The following is a 25,992-nucleotide window of genomic DNA, read 5'->3' on the forward strand; positions in this document are numbered from 1 at the left end:
CTGCATAATTGTTATCTTTAACACGTAACAGGCCTGTTTCTTTAACATATGTCAGATATTTAATTAGTTACATTACTGAGGCCCAAGAGAGTGCTAAATACTGATCACTGAATCAAATTAATATTAACTGTATCTGACTTTTGTGAAACACTCTTGATAAGGAGATGTGCATGGGATTTTAGATAGACCTTTACTTAGTCATTATTGATTATCAGTAGTTCAAAGTTCACTAGATCACAGGCAGTATCAACTAGTTTGTTTCCTAGAAACTACACTTAAAATCAAACAGCACATATTTTAATGTATGGATACAAAATAATTACAAGTGCACAGATTTAGATGAATAAAATGGCAATATTACAATAATTTTGAATAATTACAAATTACAAAAACTTATTTTTTTTAAAAAAAAATTGATCATTAGAAATCATTATTTTTTTAAATTACCTGTATAAAAAATTCAAAATTACAATATTGGTTTACCTAAAGGTAATTAAAAGTCATGATTTAGACAGTATCTTGGTGTGATTTTACGTGAAGTCTTCTGATATGTTTACTCAGACTACTAAAGTGGAAATATGACTTGCATGTTCTGTGATGTGCTGACATGCGTCTTGAAAGTATTATATGTTGTTTTTACAGTGTTCATAAAATTGCTAGGTGCTTTCAGTGGGACTATTTCTGGTGCTAAGCGCCTCTTAGTAGTATGCCTGGTATTAAGTAGTACAGGATTAAGCACTAGATTAGTAAATTAGTATGTTTGAGAAAGGATAGATAGTAGCTAATTGTCTCCTTTGTTTTGCAAGTAAGTATTGCAGCTGGGCTAAGTACTATGTACAACAATATACAGCCAGTAGATGAGAGAGGTTATGCTTTCTGTTTATCTAGAATGTCACCAGTTGTATATTCATTAGCACCCTGATCATATTCTATACCCTTGCAACCCAAGTTTTTTTCATGTAATTAAAGAACAGAGCCACATGATCAGCTCTATCTAGGTTACAAAACGTTTGTAGTATGCCATCCACAAAGCTGTCTGTGTCTCTGGGGCATTTTTAGTTTCAAGAAGAATGTGCGTTATACCAAGTGTGTGGGAAACAATGTGTAAAGGGTGAAACTTAACCCAGTGTGTAAAATGCAAATTCTCCATATGGAAAAATGTGACAAAGGATAAACAGAGGCATCTAGTTGGAGCTGACCCTGTGTAGCCAATTTACTGTGACTCTTTAACATCCTGAATCCATCCCAGCACAAAGCTGTTTTGTTAATGAGATGGAAAGTAATAGTTAAATAAAATATAGGAGAATCCCTGTCGAGATAACGCACTGTATTTGTTTACATTTTAGATTGAATGTGTGAAGTATTTCCAGAGAGAGATCTCTCTTTCTATCATTGCTGCATTTGTTTTGGTAAATATAGGTTCATAGCAATTAAAGATGGAAAAATCTATTGAATCACCAAGTCTACGCTCTGTAAAGGCAGTATGTGTTACCTCCAACACCATTACATCCTCACATTCAAATACAGATAATGAGTGCCCTTTATCATAATAGGATAGTGGAGTTGTGAAATGATCACACAAAAATCTTCTAAAAAGTAACATAACATAACAATTGACCTATTGAAATACAATGCATCATTATTTGGCATTGTCTTTTGTGCAACCTATATCTACCAAAAGCTTTACAGAATTATTTTTTTAAAATGCACTTTATTCACATTATGAACAGTCAATGCTCATAGGTAATACAACAGCTGACAACAGGCTCACTTAAAATAATTTAAGCTTGTTTTTTGGGCATGAGGAATAAATCTTTGAAGTGGTCCCTGATGATATCCCACTTGACCTTTGGAGTATCCCAAGAAAGTAATGAAGTTTTCCCTTGAATCAGACTTGTTTTTATAAGACATAAAATAAGGATATGTTTAAATGTATGTGGATATACACCTTGCCTATCGCCAAATTAGCGCAAATGAAGCTGTTACACCTTTATAGTGCTTCATATCTGAAACTAACCTAGCTAAATCCTTTCTACAGGCTGTCTACCAGTTGCATATTTTAAACTTCTAAAGGTCAGAACTCAGGCCTTAAAGAGTGCACAGTGCACTTAATCTAAATATTTAGGTGCTCAGATGTTAAAGCAATAGACACATTATAGGAATTATGTATAGAATACAGAATAGAATATTGGCGCAAACACGCAGAAGGGATGCACAATGTAATAAACAATACCTGGGACAATTTGAGTGGCCTGCAAACAATGTGGCAAAAATGGTGAAAGGACCAATAAAAGTCTTCTCTCAAAATATTATTTATAACCTGAATATGTATATTGAGAGATGATTGAGACTAAATGTTTGGATAATCACAGTGCATTAAATCTTTGGAAAACTCAGTACATGCCAACTGAAACTACTTCACCCATTAACCAAAAAAAAAAAAAAGGATCCATTCACCTTTCCCCTCTTGTCATGTTGCAATGGTAATAACAACTCCAGGTCAGAGCATTTCCTGAAGATTAATGGCTCCCAGTCTTAGGTACTAACTTCTCCGAGGCACTCATCATTTCCCAGGAAATGTCCTGCTCCATCATAGTCATTGTTTAATAAATGCATTATATCTGTCTGCTGCCCAACTCCAGGAAATCAGTTTATGAACCACCAGCATCACCCATTAAGGAAGTTTTCATCAACTGCCCTATTCAAAATCAATGATGTCCCTATTTCCAGGATAGCTCTTGGTCTCACCCACACCTCATTAACTGCTACTTACATTCCCTCCTGGGCAATATTGTACGTACAACATGGGGCAAAATCCTGGACCCACTGACATCAGTGATAGAATGCCCATTAACTTTAGTGGAGCCAGGATTTCACCCTGGGACTTCATTTTAGGAACATAGGAGTTGCCTTACCAAATCAGAGCAGTCCAGAATTCTGTTTCAGACAGTGGCCTCCACCAGCTGTTTATAAGTGGAAGCAGTTCCACAGGGTAATTATACATTGTGTTTAAAAAAATATATTATTTATTTTTGTCAGTTCTAAATGTACTGTCTTGGAGTTTTGTTACAATTCTGTTTTTCTATTGGGACAGGAGTAAGTAAGATGGTCCTGTTTTACTTCTCTATATATTGATGGTACAATTTATATGTATCATTTATACAATGATTTTGTATACCTCTAGCATATCCCCCCTTAAATTAAACAGCCAGAGTCTCTTCAGTCAGTCTTTTTATGATATTTGTTTCATGTTTCTAGTAATTTTCATCCCTTCCATTTCTGCTACATCTTTTTCAAGATAGAATGATCCAAACTGAACTGTGTCCCATGCAAGGGTATACCTCTGATTTATATAAATGGCATTGGAATATTTTCCATATTTTCTATTCCATTCCACTTTGAGCAGAGATTTTCAATGAGCTGTCCACAGTGATGCCCAGTTCCTTTTCTTTCATTAATTTAAACCCCAGCAATGGGGTATGAGTTGTTCAGATTATTCTTGCCAATTTGAATTATCTTGTGTTTAATGGTAAATCTCACTTGCCATTTTGCTGTGCATTCACCTAGCTCTGAGATCACTTTAAAGTTTTTCACAGACTTTTCTAGTCTTACTCTAAATAATTTTGTCTTCTACAGATTTCACCACCTCCTTGTTCTGTCCATTTTTTGATAATTGGTAAACATATTAGTCTACACTGGTGCAGACTGGTAGAGACCTTTGGGGCCACCTACTGTTAACCTTTCACCAAACTGAAAATTGCCCATTTATTTTTGCTCTTTATTTTCTGTTTCTCAGCTGATTTTGGCAGAATTCTATGAGTACTTCTTTTTCTTAATAGCCTCTTGTGAAGGATTTTTTCTGGACTTTTGAAAAGCCTTTCACAAATTACATCAACTAATTCTCTCTTATCCAATACCTTGTTGACAGAGGATTCTAACAGATTACAGAGGCATGATTTTTCCGTAGCTAATCCGGTTGTAGTGACTTGAAAATATTAAAATATGTATTGATTCTGGGCCAAATTCTGTTCTCAGTGTCAACATTGTAAATTCAGACTAACTCAATTGGAGTTAGTCTGGATTTACATTGGTACAATAGAGACTAGAATTTGTCTAGAAAAACCTTAATTCACAACCATAGATTGTTTTCAAACACAGCTGATTGAGCAACTCAAAATGTTCTAAAAGATCAAGATCTGTTTCATGCCATATTTTAGCAAGAAGCTGCTACATTAATAATGTCGACTAAATGAAGCCTATAACTATACACATGCTTATTTTGCTCTCATTAATTTATCTATTAGCTATGACCACGAAGGACGCTTGACCAATGTAACACGTCCCACCGGAGTGGTAACCAGCCTTCACAGGGAAATGGAAAAATCTATTACCATCGATATAGAGAATTCCAACCGGGATGATGATGTAACAGTCATTACCAATCTCTCCTCTGTGGAGGCTTCCTATACAGTGGTTCAAGGTACAAGAGTGTACTTTTCAGCGCATTAGACACAAACACCAATATCTCCCTAGTACTTTAAGGGAGCCATTCTCAAAAGATTCATATCATAAGTGCACTTTTGAGCAGGAAAAAGAATAACATAAGGTTCTTGGAGGAAACTCCCATACATGCTCTGTGAAAATGGCAGTTCTTCAGGTCAAGCAGGGGAAGTTTTGTCTATCCTAGTTGAGTCAAATATAGTATGATCATTACCTGTTGTAAATTGGCTCTGCTGATGCCTTTCATATCAGGTTTACTTTACCCATATTCAGAGTGCATTGCACTCCATTGCAACGTTGGCTATAACTTTAGGGACAAAAAGTGGATTCTTTACAGTGACGTAATAAACTTGTATAAACTATCTCACTGTAAAATCCTAGCTGAGAAAAGATGCAGGAAGTTTTTATCATAGTGTAACTTGATGAGATCAGCCCTGTCGCCCTGATTTATCCAAGTTAATTCTTTCAAGTTAATGGAACTGCTCATGTGAGTAAAATGCAGGATCAGGCCCTTTTCTGATGCCATGACCAAAAAAAATTGTGTACCATGTTTTCAGTGCAGCATGACCACATCAGAGAATGTTGCCACAATTGGCATACTGCAGAAGAAATCAGTAACAAAACGGTTAAATGTTCCTTTGTGTGAAACTTTCTGACATGGACCAAACATTGTATATGACACAGTGTAAACAGTCACAGTTACCGAAGATAGATTGAAAGTTTAGTGGATGATGTTTTTTTAATTAAGAGATAATGTCACTGGAATAAGAACATTGTCACAGGACAATAGTCTCCTTCTGACGTATAAATGTCAACATTTATAGACTATTATCCTCTGACACCTCCTGTTCCAATGACTTTATTTCTGTTATACCAAATGATTAATTATGTAGATGCTGTCCTTTTGTCAGATGGATATTGATGCTTTTGTGAGCTGCGCACAACTGAAGTATTGAAAAGCTCCATTCTGATTGTCTTACAGAATAGAGCTGGCTGTGTCAACCAGTCAGAGAATAACATGACTATAAAAGTACAGTTTTATTTTTATAACTTTTATCAGTAAGCGAAAAGGCCAGATATCTGATTGGCTAGCTTAGCTTCTTTATGGTGGGATAAAGAATGACACATACACACATAAAGGATTGTGGCTGCCAGCTTGTATTGTTGGGGTATCGCATCTTTGGGATTTAAAACTAATCTATAACACTGCACTGTGTAGTTGTTGGGAGGGCAGTTTTTAAAAGACTGAAAAAGGGATTAGTTGTTCATTTCTGACAAAAGATTCCAATGGTCTCTTTTTACATCACAGCATTTAATAGGCTTGTTATTCATCCCACAGTTCAGTCAAAAAATATAATTTTCCCCTGAGATTTGTTCATTTTAGAAATTCATCCACATAAATTATGGCACTGAAATACATCAGTATATGTTTTGATTTACAATTAAGAGTAAATGGAAAACAACAGTATAAACTTTAGCACCTCTGCAGGCTAGCAACATTAATACCATTGTTCTTTACATAAGTCAATAACATTGGTAATATCTACCATAGCACAATGCAGGCAGACTTCATTTGACATCAGTGGAAGTACCATAAAAACCTATTAAGTTGATGTTATCTTCTCTTTATGACTAAAGTTGCTAAATATTGTTTTTTATTATTTTACTAGATCAAGTGAGGAATAGCTACCAGCTCTGTAATAATGGCACTTTGAGAGTGATGTATGCCAATGGAATGAGTATTAGCTTCCACAGTGAACCTCATGTCCTGGCTGGTACTGTGACCCCTACCATAGGACGATGTAATATTTCCCTGCCAATGGAAAATGGCTTAAATTCAATTGAGTGGCGCCTAAGAAAAGAACAGATAAAAGGCAAAGTGACGGTGTTCGGAAGAAAGCTCAGGGTAAGTGGAACTCACTGTTACAACAACAATCTTTTGTCCTGTATCTAGATTGTTTTCTACTCTAAATGATATTTTATTCAATTCTACTTCATAAAAATGAATAAGACAATGAAGTGGACTAGCATTGGTGACATTTTATGTATTTGAGAGGCCAAATAAACCTATGGAGTAGTCTGCTGTTACCAGTTATCAGAAGCTCCATCAACTAGAAGTTTCAAAAGGAGGTTAGTAAAAAATACCCCATAGAGTCACTATAGTGGAATTGCCATCTTTCTAATGAGCTGTAATATCAAAATCCTGACCACTTGTTGTCTATCAATATACTGTGGAACTCTTCACAAGAGTTTGGCTGAGTCTCCAAACAAAATTCTAGTTCATGTAATTACATTCTACTAACCTAAATTCCCCCTGCAATTTCTCTGAGATAAGTATTTGTCTTTATTTCCTTTTGTAAACTGCAAGGCTGTGTTAAACAGCCACTATTTTCCCTCCCCCCTTCTTTCCCAAGGTGGCTAAAATTTCACTGGGGATGAAGTAGCCCCAGTATGTAGAGATTGGAAGGCACATTGGGATACTGAGAAGAAAAATGTGGTGGGTCTCATCCAAAGCCCATTTAAGTCCATCAGAGACTTCTGTTGGCTTCATTGGGTATTGTATCAAGCTATATATAGAATCCTAGAAATACAGAGCTGAAAGAGACCTTGAGAGGTCATCTAGTTCAGCCCCCTGCACTGAGGCAAGACTAAGTAAACCTTAGACCATCCCTGACAGATTTTTCTAACCTGTTCTTAAAAGCCTCCAAAGACAGGCATTCCACAACCTCCCTTGCAAGCCTGTTCCAGAGTTTAAGAACCCTTATAGTTAGAAAGTTTTTCCTAATAACTAACCTAAATCTGCTTTGTTGTAGATTAAGCTGATTACTTCTTATCCTACCTTCAGTGGATATGGAGAACAATTGATCACAGTCCTCTTTATAATACCTCTTAACATATTTGAAGATTGTTATTGGGTCCCCCCTCAGTCATCTTTTCTCAAGACTAAACATGCCCTTTTTTTTAATCTCTTTTCATAGGTGGGGTTTTCTAAACCTTTTATCGTTTTTGTTGCTCTCCTCTGGACTCTTTCCACTTTCTCCACATCTTTCCTAAAATGTGGCATCCAGACCTGGACACAGTACTTCAGCTGAGGCTTCACCAGTGCCGAGTAGAGCAGGACAGTTACCTCCCATGTGTTAAATACAACACTCGTATTAATACACTTCAGAAGTATATTAGCTTTTTTTTCAGCTGCATCACATTTTTCACTCTTTTTCAATTTGTGAGCCACTATAACCCTTAAATCCGTATCTGCATTACTACCACCTAAACAGGTTTCAGAGTAGCAGCCGTGTTAGTCTGTATTCGCAAAAAGAAAAGGAGTACTTGTGGCACCTTAGAGACTAACAAATTTATTAGAGTATAAGCTTTCATGAGCTACAGCTCACTTCATCGGATGCATTTGAACAGTTATTCCCCATTTGTAGATATGCATTTGTTTTTTTCCATCCTGAATGAAGTATTTTGCACTTTTCTTTATTGAATTTCATCTTGTTGATTTCAGAACAATACTTCAATTTGTCAAGATTGTTTTGAATTCTAATCCTGTCCTCCAAAGTGCTTGCAACCCCTCCCAATTTGATAATAGTCATCCTCAATTTGTATAAGCATACTCTCCTCTGTTATCCAAATCATTAATGAAAATATGGAACCAATATTGACCTGAAGGGACCCTCTAGACCAGGGATTGGCAACCTTTGGCACGCAGCCCACCAGGGTAAGCCCCCTGGCGAGCCAGGCTAGTTTGTTTACCTGGCGCGTCTGCAGGTTCGGCCAGTCACAGCTCCCACTGGCCCCGATTTGCTGCTCCAGGCCAATGGGGGCTGCGGGAAGTGGCAGCCAGCACATCTCTCTGCCCACGCCGCTTCCCGCAACCCCCATTGGCCTGGAACAGCAAACCGTGGCCAGTGGGAGCTGCGATCGGCTGAACTTACAGACGCAGCAGGTAAACAAACCGATCCCTGCTCTAGACACACCCTCCCAGTTTGACAGTGAACCACTGATAATTACTCTTTGAGTTTGGTTTTTCAAACAGTTGTGCACCCACCTTATAGTAATTTCTTCAAAGCATTATTTTCCTAGTTTGCTTATGAGGATGTCATATGAAATGGTGTGAAAAGCCTTATAAAATCGAGAGATATCACATATATACTTCCCTATCCACTAGGCTAGTAACCCTGTCAAAGAAAGAAATTATCTTCATTTGGCATGATTTATTCTTGACAAATCTGTGCTGGCTATTCCTTATAATGCTATTATCTTCTTGGTGCTTACAAATAGATTAATAATTTGTTCCAACATCTTTCAAGGTATCAAAGTTAGGCTGACTGGTATATAATTCTCCAGGTCCTCTTTGTTCCCCATTGTAAAGATAAGTACTATGTTTGCCTTTGTCCACTCCTCTGGGACCTCACTCGTCCTCCCTGAGTTCTTGAAGATAATTGTTAGCAGTTCCAAGATTGTTTCACCTAGTTCCTTAAGGAATTGCATAAAGTGTCTTATCATTAGATATTATACAGTGAATCAACCATTTAGTTATCTGCAGAGAGAAGTAAGACAGGAGATGTTACATTTTAACATTCTCCTGGTGTTTAGTGGTTAGCAAATTCTCAGCAGTGAGTTATCAGTAGTTCTCCCTGTTTTCTTTATGCTGTCTGTACCTTCAGAGTTGCATGCTCCTGTATTTTTTTAAAAGACAAAAACTGGAATGAGATTAGCTGCTAAATCCTTAATGACTGGATTTTAGGACTGTGTAATTGATTTTTGATATGCTGTAGTGTATAAGTTGATTATAAGTAGTAATCACTCCTTTTCTAAGATAAATCAGCTCTGCATTTTGACTAGGTCTTTAAAACAAAAATAAATGAGGCCCTAAAATAAAATGGCTATAATCCTAACTCTAAATATTAAAAATTTAATAGAGGTACTTGAGGTAATTAACTGAAGTTAAATGCACAAATCTTAGAGCTGAATCCTTGCCAGAGTTAGATTTTCTTCCATCATGTTTATGCAAACCAAAACACAGCTTTATCTAGCAACACCTCAACATTTAATTGTCTGGTGTTAGTTTCTGTAAAAATAATCACATATCCATTTAGCTCTTTTAAATGGAAATTACTATGAGATTATAGCAGGTTGAGTGGACTGAAAATGCAATTTGAAAATGAGGGAGAAAGTGTAGAATTTATTTGCATTTCATTTATTTTAATTCACCTTTGTAAACTGTTTAGTGAATGAAATAAAAGCAACTGTACTGGAAAATTATGATGGAGCTGGTGGGATGCAAGGTAGACAAGGAGATGCAGCAGTGTGGGATAGATCAGCACGAAGGGAGGGCACAAGAGATAATGAGTTATAGCTTCCATGAGTATTTACACTCACACCTCTCAGCTGAGGCCCAAATTTGGGACAGAGACACAGAGCCAGGGGCATGTGAAAGGCATTAGTCCAGGAGTCTGTCCATGTATGTGATTAATTTCTTAAGGCAAATACCAGTTTCAATATTAAATCTCCCTCTTGAAATTTCACATGTAAATATTAACCATGATTGAAGTGAGATAACATCAGCTTTGTTTATGGGACACAGGTACATTTCAACCTCAAATTCAAGAGCCTCTTTCTTGAGGACTCTCAATTGAGAGGTCAGATGCAGTCATTCCCTGATTGTTGGTGCTCAGATACTATGGGATGGGTGCCGTACAAAACCATACATCCATACTTCATTGGTGTGTTGTGTGCTATCAGTATTCTGATCGCAACCTGACACATCCACATTCTTCTGGGCAGAAAACCCCTGCTGCTCAACATGCAACTATCCACTTGTAGTTTACCACATCAGCATTATGGTAGCAAAATACTGTATTAGTAATTCTGTAGTTTATCCCAACCAGGGTCATGGGGTGTTGTTGAGCATAACATTGCACCATTGGAGACATGAGCTTTGTCTCTGTAGTTTATCCCAGTGTTTACATGACTTATGAATTTTTGAGCACTTAACATCAACCTAACTCTCCTATTTGCACTCCCTGAGTGGAAAAGATAAGGGGCCATTAATGCTAATGGCAGGAACAACATCATGGTAGTGCTAGGATGTAGCTCTCCCCCAAGCACTAGCTCATAACTGGGGCAAGAGCATGCTACACCTTCTCTAAAAGTTTAACAAGGGCCCCAGTGAGCATACTCCCCAAGGTGGCTGTGGAGGCATTATCCCTGCTCTTGCCTATGCCAGCATAAAGCTCCACTGCCTTAGTAGGGGGTCAGGATTAAAGAGCCATAATTACGCCTATATAGGAAAGTGTATACTGTTTTTTATATTAACCAGTTTACGTCAGATATTGTTGTTTACTGGTACATTATCAGTAGTGTATTAAATGTTGTTCAGGCAATTTAATACAGAACCCAGAGAGAGAGATTACACTTTCTGGTTTGTTTTTGTTTTGTTTTTGTATACACTGTAATATCACTCAAGTGAATTTTGCTGGAAGAGCCATTAACCAACGTCAAGAAGGCTCTTCCCTATTGTGACTTACACAGCAACAGCAAAAAGAAGAAGCAGATGTATGTGTAGGTAGCAGAACAAAAGAAAAATAGCTTGTTAGATAATCTTCAGTCATGATAGTCATATAGTGTTGTTAGCGTTCCCTGAAGGAGTGGGAGTTAGTCATTTTGTTTGGGTTTCTATATAATTAATATGACATTGCAATTATACTCTGTGGTGTTACTTATTTTACAAATGAAAATGAAGTTACTGAATTATCAAACAGGTGCTTCTTTATTCTCAGAGTAATGTTTTTGTGTAGCTAACTGTGTATAATTGTTCAGAAAGCTGGTACTTCAACTCACTGTGACAAAAACCTAATAACCTTTGTAAAGTAGATTCAGCTTCCTTCTGAGCAAAAAGAGAGAGCCCTTAAAGTCAGGTTTACTGGCAAAGGCAGGGTGAAGGATACAGCTGCTGTGATGAGGCAAAAATGTCAAGCTGTTTATAAAGATGCAAAACTCTTAAAAGAGCTGAATTTTCAAACAATTGATTTTGCCTCACTCCCTCCACACAAAAAACATCCAAGAAGGCAGGCGATCACCATTTCTCCTACAAATAAAGACAACAGAGGAATAAGAGCTGGTTATGGGGTTTTGGTGCTTTGTGAGGACCTCCAGAGGTTCAAACAGCAACTCCCACCACTGGCTTTATAGGATCATAAATTTCAGTGTTGATGATGGGATGTTGTTGCTCTCGTATGTTTGAGCATAGCAACATCACTTACTGATGGAAACCCACAATGCAACATATAGCAGTAGAGAATTTATGATCTAGTAATTTTAGGTCTAGAAGGAGAAAAGACCTTTAAGAACATCTTGGAAACTTTTAAAAACCCTGTAATTAGGATAATTATATACAAAAATAATTTAAAATTCCCTCTAATCCTCACAGACGCATATGACTAATAGAAATGTATTAGTCCAATTAATTTGAGGAATTCACCAGGAAAGCTTTTTTCATAATTTAGCTACTTTGGAAAGAATTGAAATTTCGGAGCTATGCTAGAATTTTCCTTTAATTTTACAGGCAGATGTCTTTAATATAATAATCAGGTACCCTCTGTTTTCCCCAGTAGCTCTTAAAATGCAGGGTCTCCATGGACATTTGACATGTACACAGATTTTGCACTCACAGAAATGGTAGCCACTTCTGAAAGTTTGCCCTCTATGGCTGAGTTCTGCTTCCAAGACTTCCTTTTTACTAAAGCTTTGAATAAGGAATATAATGGAGCATTTCCTTTCCTAATTTTTTTTCTTAACTACTATTGTTGTCTTCACATCGGAGCTAGTCTATTTGTCAATATCAAAACCTTCTGTGGGAAATCCCACATAAAAAGCAATTTCTAAGAGTTACTAAAGAAATGAAAACTGTGTTAATAAAATTCAGCTCTTTTAACTGGAAAATATCAGACTGAGAAAAATGTACGATAATTTTAAAAAAATTCTTATGAACACAAAATTGTATTAATTTAAAAATTGCTTTTTATAGAACTGAATTCCTACAGAGTGGGTTGGGATGGGACTTGGGCTTACTCTGCCAGTGAAAATAATTCAGAATAATTTATGTCCTTTAGGAAGGCTCAGGATTAATTTACATATTGTTTGATGTGCAGTTTAAATTTGGATAAGAGAAAATGTTGCTTAATCAAAGCTACTGTAAAATATAAGATGAAGAACAAATTCCCAGGAACAGATGAATACTTCTTAAGTAGTCCTTGCTGTCAAAAGATATCTAATTTACAGACTTCTACTTTATTAATGGTGCGTTCACAATTAAATTACTTAAGAAGCTTTATTAGATTACAGCGCTGGCCTGGATTTTCTGTGGCTTGACCTCCAGTGAGTATACTGCTTTATCTTTCTTATAGCATTTGCAGTAGTGAACGCTATAGTTGAGGTTACATATACAATTCTTACAACCCCTTGTTCTCGTATGCTCACGACTTTCCAAAAATGTTTCCTGTGGGACTGAAACTTTTCATGCTGTATAGTGTTTGTTTTTTGAAAATCTTACTAAAGGAAGTGAGAAAGTAAAATATATTTACTCAGCTTAAAGAAATTTATGGGATTTTTATTGCTTACTAGGGACCTTAGCTTGCAAGATGCTGGGAGTTCAGCTTGCTCAGCAAGCACCTTGTGGGATCAAAGCCCAAAGCCTCAAAAAGGACTGAACAAAAAACATATGTGCCGGCACCTCTGCGGAAAACCCTCTCTGTTGAAAGTGGGGGAAGTAAAAGGAGAAAGTGTTGAAGGCATGGATTCTCAACCTGGGGTTGTGACTCTAACAGTGGTCATGGCAGCCCTCCTATTTATATGGCTAGATTGAAGGGGGAGTCCTCAAAACTCTTTCCTGGTGTACTGTGGGGTCTTGGTATGAAAAAAATGTTGAGAAATATAGTTGAAAAATTACTTCTGAGCATACTCTGTGGGTATCTATTAAATGTTAACAGCTTATAACAAACCCGGGGCTGTTGCTCAGAGATTACTGCTAGCCCAGGATGTATTGTAAAATGTCTCAGCAAAACACATCTGCATTTTTTAAGCAAATTCTGGGAAATGTAATTGTCCTTTCAATTTATTAGTATTTTCATGTAGCAGTTAGCATGGGCTAGGATTTATCGATTCACTGAACACAGCCTTCTTCCATTTGTACAGGTCCATGGAAGGAACTTGTTATCCATTGATTATGACAGAAACATCCGCACAGAGAAAATATATGATGATCATCGGAAGTTTACACTGAGAATAATTTATGATCAGCTAGGACGTCCTTTTCTTTGGCTACCCAGCAGTGGGCTTGCTGCTGTCAACGTTTCTTATTTCTTCAATGGACGACTGGCTGGACTTCAACGTGGTGCCATGAGCGAAAGAACAGATATAGATAAGCAAGGCCGAATCATATCCCGCATGTTTGCTGATGGGAAAGTGTGGAGTTACACGTACCTGGAAAAGGTAAGTGGCTTAATTTAAACTACAGCAATAGTTACGAAGGCTGAATGCACAAAAGGTGTTAGGCTTTGTGACGCTGAGCATTGCAGTGCCTAACTTTTAGGCATCTAGAAATCACTGGATTCGCAAAGACTGCATAAGGTGCCTATGCTACCTATCCAGTGAATGGAGAGAGAGAGGCACATTAGAGCGTGATTCACAAAAGCCAGGAAGCTAGGTGTGAAGTGCAGCCTAAACTAGCCAATGGGAGATGCCGACCAGAGGAATATGTGCCCCTCTTATGGAGACAGGCACCGAAGTCTGGGCTGCAGGAAGGGACCTGTCTGTGTTAGCAATTCATAGCCAGGAGCTCTGTTTGGAGCTAGGCCTTTATACAAGAAGCTGGAGGTGGGAGGAAACCTAGCCCAGGAGTTAGAGGACTCACCTGAGCTGTGGGAAACCCCCTGTTTGTGCCCCCTCCACCTGAGGGGGAGAAGGGATTTGCTATCTCTCAGGTGAGTGCTATAGGCACCTGGTGGATGTGGGTCTCCCTAAGTCTCTCCAGAGGGCAGCAGCTTCAGGAGAGACTGATGGAGCCCCCCATTAGAATGCCCTCACTACTGGGCTAAAAGTTATGAGGGAATCTCTTCCTCCTCCCCCAACCAGCCCCAGCTGTTCCATCACAACTTGCCTGAGAGATGTGCTCAGAGGGCACCCACTGGATTGGGCCCCACAAGATTGCCTGTCTGCCCCTGGTTTAAATATAGCTCTGGGGCTTTGATGGGAGACAGGTGCTCAGATGCCTGAAGGGAGGCAGCAGTGCACATGTAAAAAGGCAGAAACGTAAGCTTCTAATGTCCTTTTACTGCAAAAACTAAGGGATCAAATGTGTTTATGCACCTACAGGATTAGGTGGGAGTTTTGTACATTGTAATGTTGCCCAAACTGGGACTTAGGCACCTAAAGTCTTTTGTACATTCAGGACAGAGACTCTGCTATTACATACATATACATGACCTAGGATTCTTAGTGTTCCAACAGTTAAAAAGTCTTGTGTGTCAGATCTGTGAATTTTTTAGTTATTCAATTAATCAAAGGAAATACTTTGTTCATGGTTCAGCTCTTCTGATATATCCATAAAATAGAGTAGGTCATCATATAATAGCATGAACTAACAGGATGAATTTTACTATTTTAAAATGCATGACTAAGCCTGACAGAACATCCCAGTAGCTGCAGATATCTCATCTCTAATCATTATTTATTAAATGAAAATATGGTAATTCATTTCTATTTAACCTAATTTAAATCATTTTGATCTTGAGAGTTTATCTAATCCTTAAAAACACCACATGCCATGTTCCCTAAACACCCTCCCTCCCAGTCTATTGTTTTAGGTATGCTAGAACAGTTCTCTCTGCTAGCTTCTCCACACGTTTTACAGTATTCAGTGTAAATTACAACTGCCAGTGGAGATATAAATTAGGGCATTAAACTCACTTTCCCCAAAACAGTAAAGGAAGAGGGTGGAAGACATTGATACAATGTTCCTTCCATTTCCTTCTCAGGATTGATCTTTTTTTCAAAGAGGAAAATTTACTTATCTTAGATGGTGGCAATATATTAATATTGTTGGGCAGCATTGTGCCTTAGATGTATTTGGATTTTATTTATATTTATTATTATTGTAATACTGAAACCTATTCAATAAATTTTTGGATTTAAAAAAATTGCTTTTTTCCCCATAAGTTCAGAAAGTGAAAGAAATGGAAAGACAGTAAAAATATATAATCTTTTGTCTTTTTATTTTTGTAATAGTCCATGGTACTACTGCTTCAGAGCCAACGGCAGTACATCTTTGAGTACGATTCCACAGACCGTCTCCAGGCTGTCACCATGCCTAGTGTTGCTCGGCACAGCATGTCCACTCATACATCTATTGGCTACATTAGGAATATTTATAACCCTCCTGAAAGCAATGCTTCAGTGATTTTTGATTACAGTGATGATGGGAGGATTTTGAAAACATCTTTTTTAGGAACTGGTCGACAAGTCTTCTACAAGTACGGGAAACTATCCAAGCTGTCTGAAATTGTTTATGATAGCACTGCAGTTACTTTTGGATATGATGAAACTACTGGAGTTCTGAAAATGGTTAACTTACAGAGCGGCGGCTTTTCTTGCACAATCCGGTACCGTAAAATTGGTCCACTGGTTGACAAACAAATCTACAGGTTTTCTGAAGAAGGCATGGTCAATGCAAGGTTTGATTATACCTATCATGATAATAGCTTTCGGATTGCTAGCATCAAGCCTATAATAAGTGAGACTCCTCTTCCTGTTGATCTTTATCGTTATGATGAGATCTCTGGCAAAGTAGAGCATTTTGGCAAATTTGGAGTAATTTATTATGATATAAATCAAATAATTACTACAGCAGTGATGACACTGAGTAAACACTTTGATACCCATGGGCGTATTAAAGAAGTTCAGTATGAAATGTTCCGATCACTCATGTATTGGATGACAGTCCAGTATGACAGCATGGGAAGAGTAACAAAGAGAGAACTGAAGCTTGGACCTTATGCCAACACAACCAAATATACCTATGATTATGATGGAGATGGGCAGCTCCAAAGTGTGGCAGTAAATGACAGACCAACCTGGCGTTATAGTTATGATCTGAATGGGAATCTTCATCTCTTGAATCCAGGGAACAGTGTACGGTTGATGCCGCTACGCTATGATCTAAGAGACAGGATTACACGTCTGGGTGACATGCAATACAAAATTGATGATGATGGGTTCCTATGTCAACGAGGCTCAGATATATTTGAGTACAACTCAAAAGGTCTCTTAACAAGAGCTTACAACAAAGCAAGTGGATGGAGTATTCAGTACCGTTATGATGGGTTAGGGCGAAGGGCTTCTTGTAAGACTAACTTGGGGCACCATCTTCAGTACTTTTATGCTGACCTTCACAACCCAACGAGAATGACACATGTTTACAATCATTCCAATTCAGAAATTACTTCTCTATACTATGATCTACAAGGCCATCTGTTTGCAATGGAAAGCAGCAGTGGAGAAGAATACTATGTTGCCTCCGATAACACAGGTACACCACTGGCAGTATTCAGTATTAATGGCCTCATGATCAAGCAGCTTCAGTACACTGCATATGGAGAGATATATTATGATTCCAACCCTGACTTTCAGTTGGTCATTGGATTTCATGGAGGGCTGTATGATCCTCTGACCAAGCTGGTTCATTTTACTCAGAGAGACTATGATGTTCTAGCTGGGCGTTGGACATCGCCCGATTACACAATGTGGAAAAATATTGGTAAGGAGCCTGCTCCATTCAACTTGTACATGTTCAAGAGCAACAACCCTCTCAGCAATGAACTTGATTTAAAGAATTACGTAACAGGTGAGAACTCATTAGCAGTTGTTCTCTAAAACGTTTTAGTGCAAATTTCTAAAGTTTAGAATTGTGTGTTGGAAAAAGAAATAGATCAGACTTCTCCATTCCAGGACTTTCCTTCTGCTGTCTCCTCATCCATCTGCAGAACCCTTCTCCCATTAAGCTAGGGCCATCTTCCCATTCAGGAGTATGAAAAGGACAACATAGTCTTGATCCCTGACTCTTGGTTGTGACCCCCAGATTAAGAACCTATGAAAGAGAGACACACATGGTTATTAAATAAAGGGGAATCATTTTCAACTAATAATAAATAATAATATTTAGTTTTTATGTAGCATTTTTCACGTAGATTTCAAAGTGCTATGCAACGGATGGTACCATTATCCCCACTTTGCAAAGGGAAAAGATGAAGACAGATGAAACTGAGTGCCCCAAGTCACCCTGCAGGTCAGTGACATAGTCAGGAATTAGGACTCAGGTCTCCTGACCTCCGGTCCAGTGCCCTATTCCTTCAATAGTGTCCTCAGAATTACCTGCTGACTTTGTCCATGGGCACAACATGAACTACTACCACAAGTGGCACTGATTAAACATTTATTTACTTTCCCCATTCTGCCTTTAAACTCCAACCTATTTTTAGCTCTTGCTTTAAGAAAAGAACCTTAATGTTTTAAACATTGTTTCCTCTTGGAAGACTGAGAAACATCTGTAGTGTTAGGATGTGGAAACAATAAATCAGTTTAGATTGCATGTACTGGGTTTGGGTGACACATCTAACTTCCTCTCAGTTACTACTAATTTGCCACTTAGTAGGATCACATAGTACTTGAACTAGCTGCAAACCATTTTTTAAAAAGAAAGGTAATTAAGATGTATTCAGGAGAAACTCTGAGAATTGACTCTGCAGCATTTTGTAATTAAAAACAGCAGTACAATTTAAAAAACAAAGCTACCACAATTTGTGGTAGCACTTCAAGAAAAGTTATGACTGTTAGTTCTTTGTGATTGTGACTACATTGTGTGTGCATAATTTCTCAGGTTGCCCTTCAGTCGTTTTGCATTCTGAAGACACTAGTATTTGCTCTTGATACTGGGAAAGAATTTATCAGTGATCGAAGTATCTTGAATTCTTGGGGGTCTAACTCTGTGGTCCTTAATTGAACAAAACTATCAATGTCCATCACGGTTTGGCTCAGTTAATAACTGCACACTTTGGCCTCTAGTGATTAATTTCAGAAGCCCCCAAATCCAGTGGGTCCTGTCTGTCTCACTTTAAGAGATTTCATTGCACTCAGATGTTATATTCATAGAATCATAGAATCATAGAATATCAGGGTTGGAAGGGACCCCAGAAGGTCATCTAGTCCAACCCCCTGCTCAAAGCAGGACCAAGTCCCAGTTAAATCATCCCAGCTAGGGCTTTGTCAAGCCTGACCTTAAAAACCTCTAAGGAAGGAGATTCTACCACCTCCCTAGGTAACGCATTCCAGTGTTTCACCACCCTCTTAGTGAAAAAGTTTTTCCTAATATCCAATCTAAACCTCCCCCATTGCAACTTGAGACCATTACTCCTCGTTCTGTCATCTGCTACCATTGAGAACAGTCTAGAGCCATCCTCTTTGAAACCCCCTTTCAGGTAGTTGAAAGCAGCTATCAAATCCCCCCTCATTCTTCTCTTCTGCAGACTAAACAATCCCAGCTCCCTCAGCCTCTCCTCATAAGTCATGTGCTCTAGACCCCTAATCATTTTCGTTGCCCTTCGTTGTACTCTTTCCAATTTATCCACATCCTTCCTGTAGTGTGGGGCCCAAAACTGGACACAGTACTCCAGATGAGGCCTCACCAGTGTCGAATAGAGGGGAACGATCACGTCCCTCGATCTGCTCGCTATTCATCTATTCATTTTTCATTCATGCATCCACAGAAGAAATTCAGAAAAGATGTACTAATTTCATACTGTACAAGCACTTTTAATTCCGCCAAAAAATGGTTTAGTGCTAATGCAGATACATACTGCTATCATAGGATTCTCTGGACTAAAAGAATGTTCTTGGACAAGAAGTTGTTATATATGGAGTTAATTTTCATAAGTGAGAAATATATACAACCTTCATACACAGCCCTCTAGACATATTTACAGTTAACACCTGATTTGCTGACAGCTTTTTGCTGTGGAAAAGAATTTCTCCAGTTGTGTAACGACAGCCTGAGAAGAACATTAGAAATAGAAAATAATGAACTATTAGAATGAGAGAGAACCTCCTCTTTATTGCCAAATGGGGATAGCTAAAGTATATTGTTTGGGAGGTAATGTTCTTCCATCTGATAACAAACAAACCATGAGAAAAAGGAGTAATGGTCCTATGCTGTATATAGCTGAAGGGAAAATCTATAATGCAATGGAAGATCTGTACACATTTCTTTAATGTAACCAGGATAGAATCTGAAATTTTGTACTACGTTATTTATTTCACTATTTAGAGGAACAAAAAAAAATTAAGCTACACATTCAAAACTTCTCCATCCACTAAAATTAGATTTGTAATGGCTCATTCCACCCCACCCCTAAAGGGCACTAGGAAAACAAGCTTGTAACATGGTCTGGATGTCAACAGATTCAAGCTCTGGCAATGAAGTGCAGGATAGGGTTTGAGTCCGACGCTTGCTGACATCAGTCTCCTCTCCTTTAAATCTGGGGTTTATTACTGTTGTTCCAGCATGTCAGTTGATTTCTGCAGTCATGATAGCACATGGAGAGAGGTGGTCTCTAAGTCAGGCAGGAGAGCTGGTCAAAATTTTTCAAACAAATTTTTGAATTTTTTTTTCCAATGAAACCCCAGAGCAAAAAGTTTTCATTCTCCCACACCCTCCCCATTTTCAGAGAGAAAGGAGTAAGGGAGGGAAAAATCAGAAACATTTTCAATAAAAATGTTCAAAAAATTTTTTTGAATAATCCAAAAGCCATACCTTTCCAAAACATGCAGACTAAGTATTTTGAATGCTTTTGGAAAAATTCTTTCAACTACTTTAGTCATGTTGCTTAATGCACTGCTGGAAGATGTTCAGATTTTACCATGATGAGTGCAGGACAGGAACCTATATAGAATAGAACAGAACCATCTGGTAGTCAGGATCCAAACCAGATAGAGCTTTTTTGGGAAAAAACAATACCTTGGACTTCACAAAAACTGACATTTGAGCAGAGGAGGAATGTTTCCTGTGAAACATCACTATGTAAGGCCTTGATCCTGCAAAGAGTTATGCATGTTTTACACTTTATGGACTTGACTTGAATGGAACTACTCACCTGTTTAAATCTTTGCCGGAGTAGGGCCTAAGAGGGGAACCACATTTTGTGCCAGAGGAAGTTTCCAAGTGTTCTCACAAGCATTAATCCAGTATCACACAGAGTGTAGCCCCATTGTAGTAATCCAATCAAGAGATGACAGAGCTATGGGTAACTATGGTGAACTGTAGGAAATGTTTAGATCACTCATATATTGGATGTCAGTTCCATATGACAAGATGGAAAGATTAACCAGAGAGCTGATATAGAATCAGAAATGGAGGGCTGGAAGGAACCTCAAGAAGTCATCTAATCCATCCACTGAGACAGGATTAAATATACCTAGACCATCCCTGACAGAAGTTTGTCTAACCTGTTCTTAAAAACTTCCCCTTGATTCCACAACCTCTCTAGGTAACCTGTTCCAGTGCTTAACTGTCCTTATAGCTATATGTCACTGGTGGCTATTTATAATGTATTTAAAAGTCATTCTTGCATCAGTTCACTCTGGAGGAGTACAATTATGAGAGCTTCCAAGCAATAACAGGTTAGAAATTCAGAGGCCAAACTCTACTTGAAATCAAGAGTTGAGGCCATAGATTCCCTGAGATACACATTACTCACCTTCATTTTTCACTCATGTATTTACTTTTGATTTTTAGATGTGAAGAGCTGGTTGGTGATGTTTGGATTTCAGCTCAGCAACATTATTCCTGGTTTCCCTAGAGCAAAAATGTACTTTGTGCCACCTCCATATGAGTTGTCAGAAAGTCAAGCCTGTGAAAATGGACAGGTATGCTGAAGTTCTTGGTGTTTTAAAGAGATTTTGTTGGTCTTATATTGTATTTGGGTATCATTTTATGACTATAGACATAGGGTCTACAATAAATAGAGTGCACAATATTTGTTTCATAGTGATATGAAATTCAATATAGTTAGCTTTTGAAGTACTGAACATGCCATCTTTCTTACCAACCTAGATTACCACCATAATAGCAGCATTGTTAGTTCTTCGTATATATACCCTTGAGTTGTTACTCGATTAACAATAGCAAATGGAAATCTCAACATACAACTTATCTGTTCTATCATTATAATCCTTATGCCTTTTATTTATGTGAATAAAAATGTGGTTTATAATTATACTATTAAAGAACAGTTTTACTTACAATATTTTATAGGAAAAATTCATATTTTTTGTTTGGGGGCTTAATTTTTGGCAGGTTTGAGTTGTAAATTTTGGTGTTGCAACTAAAAGTAAACTGATGTTTAATTCTTTGCCTGAATAGGCAAGGCATATGCTTGCTTACACACACTTACTTGGAATTACTTACTCAAATACTGGGCCAATTTCTCAGAAGTCAGTGGAGTTATCCACATTTATAGTAATGTAACTAGTCTTAGAGTAAAATTTTAAGAGCATCTAAGTGAATTAGGGGCCCAAGTTCTATTTTCAAAAAAAAAAAAAATAATAATAATTTTTGGCCTGACCTACACCTAAAACTTACTTTGCTCAGGGAAGTATAAAATTCACCCCCCCCCAGAGACTTAGTTAAACCAACCTAATCCACCTCTAGGTCAATTAAATAATTCTTCCATTGACCTACATAATGCCTCTCTTGAGAGGTGGTTTTACTACAGTGATAGAAGAACCCACAGCTCTGCTGCTGTAGCATTCTAGTGTATCATAGAATATTAGGGTTGGAGGAGACCTCAGGAGGTCATCTAATCCAACACCAACTAAATCATCCCAGCCAGGGCTTTGTGAAGCTGGACCTTAAAAACCTCTAAGGATGGAGATTCCAACACCTCCCTAGGTAACCCATTCCAGTGCTTCACCACCCTCCTAGTGAACTAGTGTTTCCTAATATCTAACCTGGACCTCCCCAACTGCAACTTGAGACCATTGCTTCTTATTCTGTCATCTGCCACCACTGAGAACAGCCTAGCTCCATCCTCTTTGGAACTCCCCTTCAAGTTGTTGAAGGCTTCTATCAAATCCCCCCCCCCCCCCACACACACACTTCTCTTCTGCAGACTAAATAACCCCAGTTCCCTCAGCCTCTCCTCATAAGTCATGTGCCCCAGCCCCCTAATCATTTTTGTTGCCCTCCGCTGGACTCTCTCCAATTTGTCCACATCCCTTCTGTAGTGGGGGAGACCAAAACGGGATGCAATACTCCAGATGTGGCCTCACCAGTGCCAGAGGGGAATAATCACTTCCCTCAATCTGCTGACAGTACTCCTACTAATACAGTCCAATATGTCACTGGCCTTCTTGGCAATAAAGGCACACTGCTGACTCATATCCAGCTTCTTATCCACTGTAATCCCCAGGTCCTTTTCCGCAGAACTGCTGGTTAGCCAGTCAGTCCCCAGCCTGTAGCGGTGCATGGGATTCTTCATTCCTAAGTCCAGGACTCTGCACTTATCCTTGTTGAACCTCATCAGATATCTTTTGGCCCCATCCTCCAATTTGTCTAGGTCACTCTGGACCATATCCCTACCCTCCAGCTTATCTACCTCTCCCCACAGTTTAGTGTCATCTGTGAGCTTGCTGAGGGTGCAATTCATCCCATCCTCCAGATCATTAATAATCTGTGTAATAAAATGCATAGACATACCCTAAGTTCTTAGGTGCCTATGTCTCATTGAAAGTCGACAAGATTTTTAAGTCACATTTTCAAAAGTGACTTAGGTTCCTAAGGCACATGGCACATTTTTACTCTTATATCTTCTAGGTCAGAATGTTCAGAAATTATACATAATCTGTTAATAAATTGGTTCCATTGGTTCTACATACCCTCTTTAAAAGTTTTAGCTGATTGACTCATGAATACTCTTGTGATGGGTATGCTGTAGATAACCAAGATAGATAAATCTGTATACATATACTATACAAATAGTGTATCTGAAAAGACAAATGCACAGAAAGTATTTTTATTTGACATCAATCAATTCTACGGTACTTTGAAAATTGAGTCCTTTATGTTGATTTAGGTAACTGCAATATGTATATGTATTGCTCTCTTTAGTTGGTTCACTGTACAGTGTATAGACCAGCAACAACAGTTTGAGTGGTACCTTCTATAGCTTATAGTTTTTTTACAGCACCATTTCTCCTTGTTCTTTTTAATAAGGTATAAAGTAAGACTTTGAGGTCAGCATTTACAGGCTGTCTATATCTTATTTGTTTGTTTTTGCAGCTAATTACTGGAGTTCAACAGACAACAGAAAGACACAATCAAGCATTCATGGCCCTTGAGGGACAGGTCATCTCTAAAAGACTACATGCCAATATTAGAGAGAAAGCTGGGCACTGGTTTGCAACAACTACTCCCATTATTGGGAAAGGGATCATGTTTGCTGTGAAGGAAGGTCGCGTAACAACTGGCATTTCCAGCATAGCCACAGAAGACAGCAGAAAAATTGCCTCCGTGCTTAACAGTGCGTACTACCTGGAAAAGATGCACTACAGCATTGAAGGAAAGGATACCCATTACTTTGTCAAGATTGGCTCATCTGACAGTGACCTTGTCACCCTGGCAATGACCAGTGGGCGGAAGGTATTGGACAGCGGAGTGAATATTACAGTTTCCCAACCAACCCTCCTTATCAATGGAAGGACTCGAAGGTTTACGAATATTGAATTCCAGTATTCTACCCTGCTACTTAACATACGGTACGGACTGACCCCCGACACACTGGATGAAGAAAAGGCACGAGTGTTAGACCAAGCTCGACAGCGAGCCTTGGGATCAGCATGGGCCAAAGAGCAGCAGAAGGCACGGGATGGCAAAGAGGGCAGCCGCTTATGGACTGATGGAGAGAAGCAGCAGCTTTTGAGCACAGGAAGGGTTCAAGGTTACGAGGGATACTATGTACTTCCAGTGGAGCAGTACCCAGAGCTAGCAGACAGTAGCAGCAACATCCAGTTTTTAAGACAGAACGAAATGGGAAAGAGGTAACAAATTAACCTGCTGTCATCCTCTGCTGGATGAATCAGTAGTCACAACTGTTATCTCCTCTCCTAAGGAGATGAAGACCTAACTGGGGGCACGAGGCTGAGCTACTTTGGGATAGCGAGTGGCAAGAAAGCTCACATTTTTTGAGTTAAATGCTACTGTTCAAGTGATTAAAAACCACATCCTGAAGTGGACTAAAGCCAGACTGATAACTTTAACTATACAAATTAAAAAGTACCCCTAAAATATTACCCACTTGTTCTGGGTCTAAAGAAAAAAAAATAAAAATAGAAAAAAGGCCTCATATTATATTACCTCACTCCATTCACACGTGAGCAAACTAAGAAATTCAAGAGGGCCACCTTCTCTAGACCAGCTGATGGAACAAAAATGATTCACACTGCTTGTTTGATAAATATTCGAGATTTTCATTTAAAGCAAGATACAGGTGCATTTAAAACATGACTCTTGGGTGATTTGTGTGTAATAACTGGAGGAAAATGAGAATGCGAGCGAGAGACCACTGGAAATACTAAATTAAAAAATTTAAAAATAACAAACCTGCACTTGCACTCAGACCCTGCATTTGTCTGGCCTGAAGTTTCAAATTCAAAAAGATTCAAAGAGGGCAGAGTGTAAAGTTAAATTTAAAATGGTGGCTATAATCACTACAAATAAATTTCATACTCTGTTTGTCTTTGAAGATTCCATTGTGGACAGTATAACACAGTTACAGGGTGTAGTCTGTTTAGATTCAGTAGTTTGTTGGTATCAGTTCCAGTAGAGCTGTGGGCATTGTGTTACACTATTGCAAATGGGCACCACTTCAGATCACCCTGTACATACATCAGCCAGAAGGCACAATCACTGTTTCAGATTTTAAAAATTATTAGTGTGTTTGTTTGGTCGAGAAACTGAGACAATCACATTATGGTCACCACAAAAAATTAAAAAAAAAAAAAAGCTAATAACTTTGGTACAAGAACTTTTTTGTAATATACATGTATGAATTGTTCATTGAGTTTTTATATTAATTTTAATTTGCTGCTAAGCAAAGAATAGAGACAGGCAAAGATAATTTATGGCAAAGTGTTTAAATTGTTTATACGTAATAAAGTCTCTAAAACTCCCGTGAATTATTTGTCTTATTGTGGAAATGTTTTGAGAAAGAAAAGTGTGTAGCTGTGGGTCTGTCTATATAACCTATTACATGCAACCTTTTAGATGCAGAAATGGTGTGCGAGCATCGTACATTATACAAATTCTATTAATATCCCTTCCTCTGGACTCCAGGTAAGCGATACATTCACCAGCAGCTCTGTTACGAGTGTTAAACTGGCAGACAT

At 38.3% G+C, this 25,992-nt stretch overlaps 1 protein-coding gene across 8 annotated transcripts in view; it reads left to right on the forward strand.

Annotated features, from left to right (window-relative positions):
- TENM2 (teneurin transmembrane protein 2) overlaps positions 1–25,776 on the forward strand; it is a 963,219-nt gene extending 937,443 nt beyond the window's left edge. For all 8 annotated transcript variants that reach the window (XM_038413789.2, XM_043490999.1, XM_043491001.1 and 5 more), the window contains 6 exons: positions 4,305–4,480; positions 6,171–6,406; positions 13,696–13,992; positions 15,787–17,401; positions 21,344–21,474; positions 23,888–25,776. In XM_038413789.2, the coding sequence (XP_038269717.1) occupies positions 4,305–4,480; positions 6,171–6,406; positions 13,696–13,992; positions 15,787–17,401; positions 21,344–21,474; positions 23,888–24,649 (3,217 nt within the window). In that variant the 3' untranslated portion in view covers positions 24,650–25,776. The remainder of the gene's footprint in view (positions 1–4,304; positions 4,481–6,170; positions 6,407–13,695; positions 13,993–15,786; positions 17,402–21,343; positions 21,475–23,887) is intronic.
- The last annotated feature ends 216 nt before the right edge of the window (positions 25,777–25,992 follow it).

The sequence above is a fragment of the Dermochelys coriacea genome, chromosome 8 (genome assembly GCF_009764565.3).
Source record: "Dermochelys coriacea isolate rDerCor1 chromosome 8, rDerCor1.pri.v4, whole genome shotgun sequence".
NCBI classification, from domain to species: Eukaryota; Metazoa; Chordata; order Testudines; family Dermochelyidae; genus Dermochelys; species Dermochelys coriacea.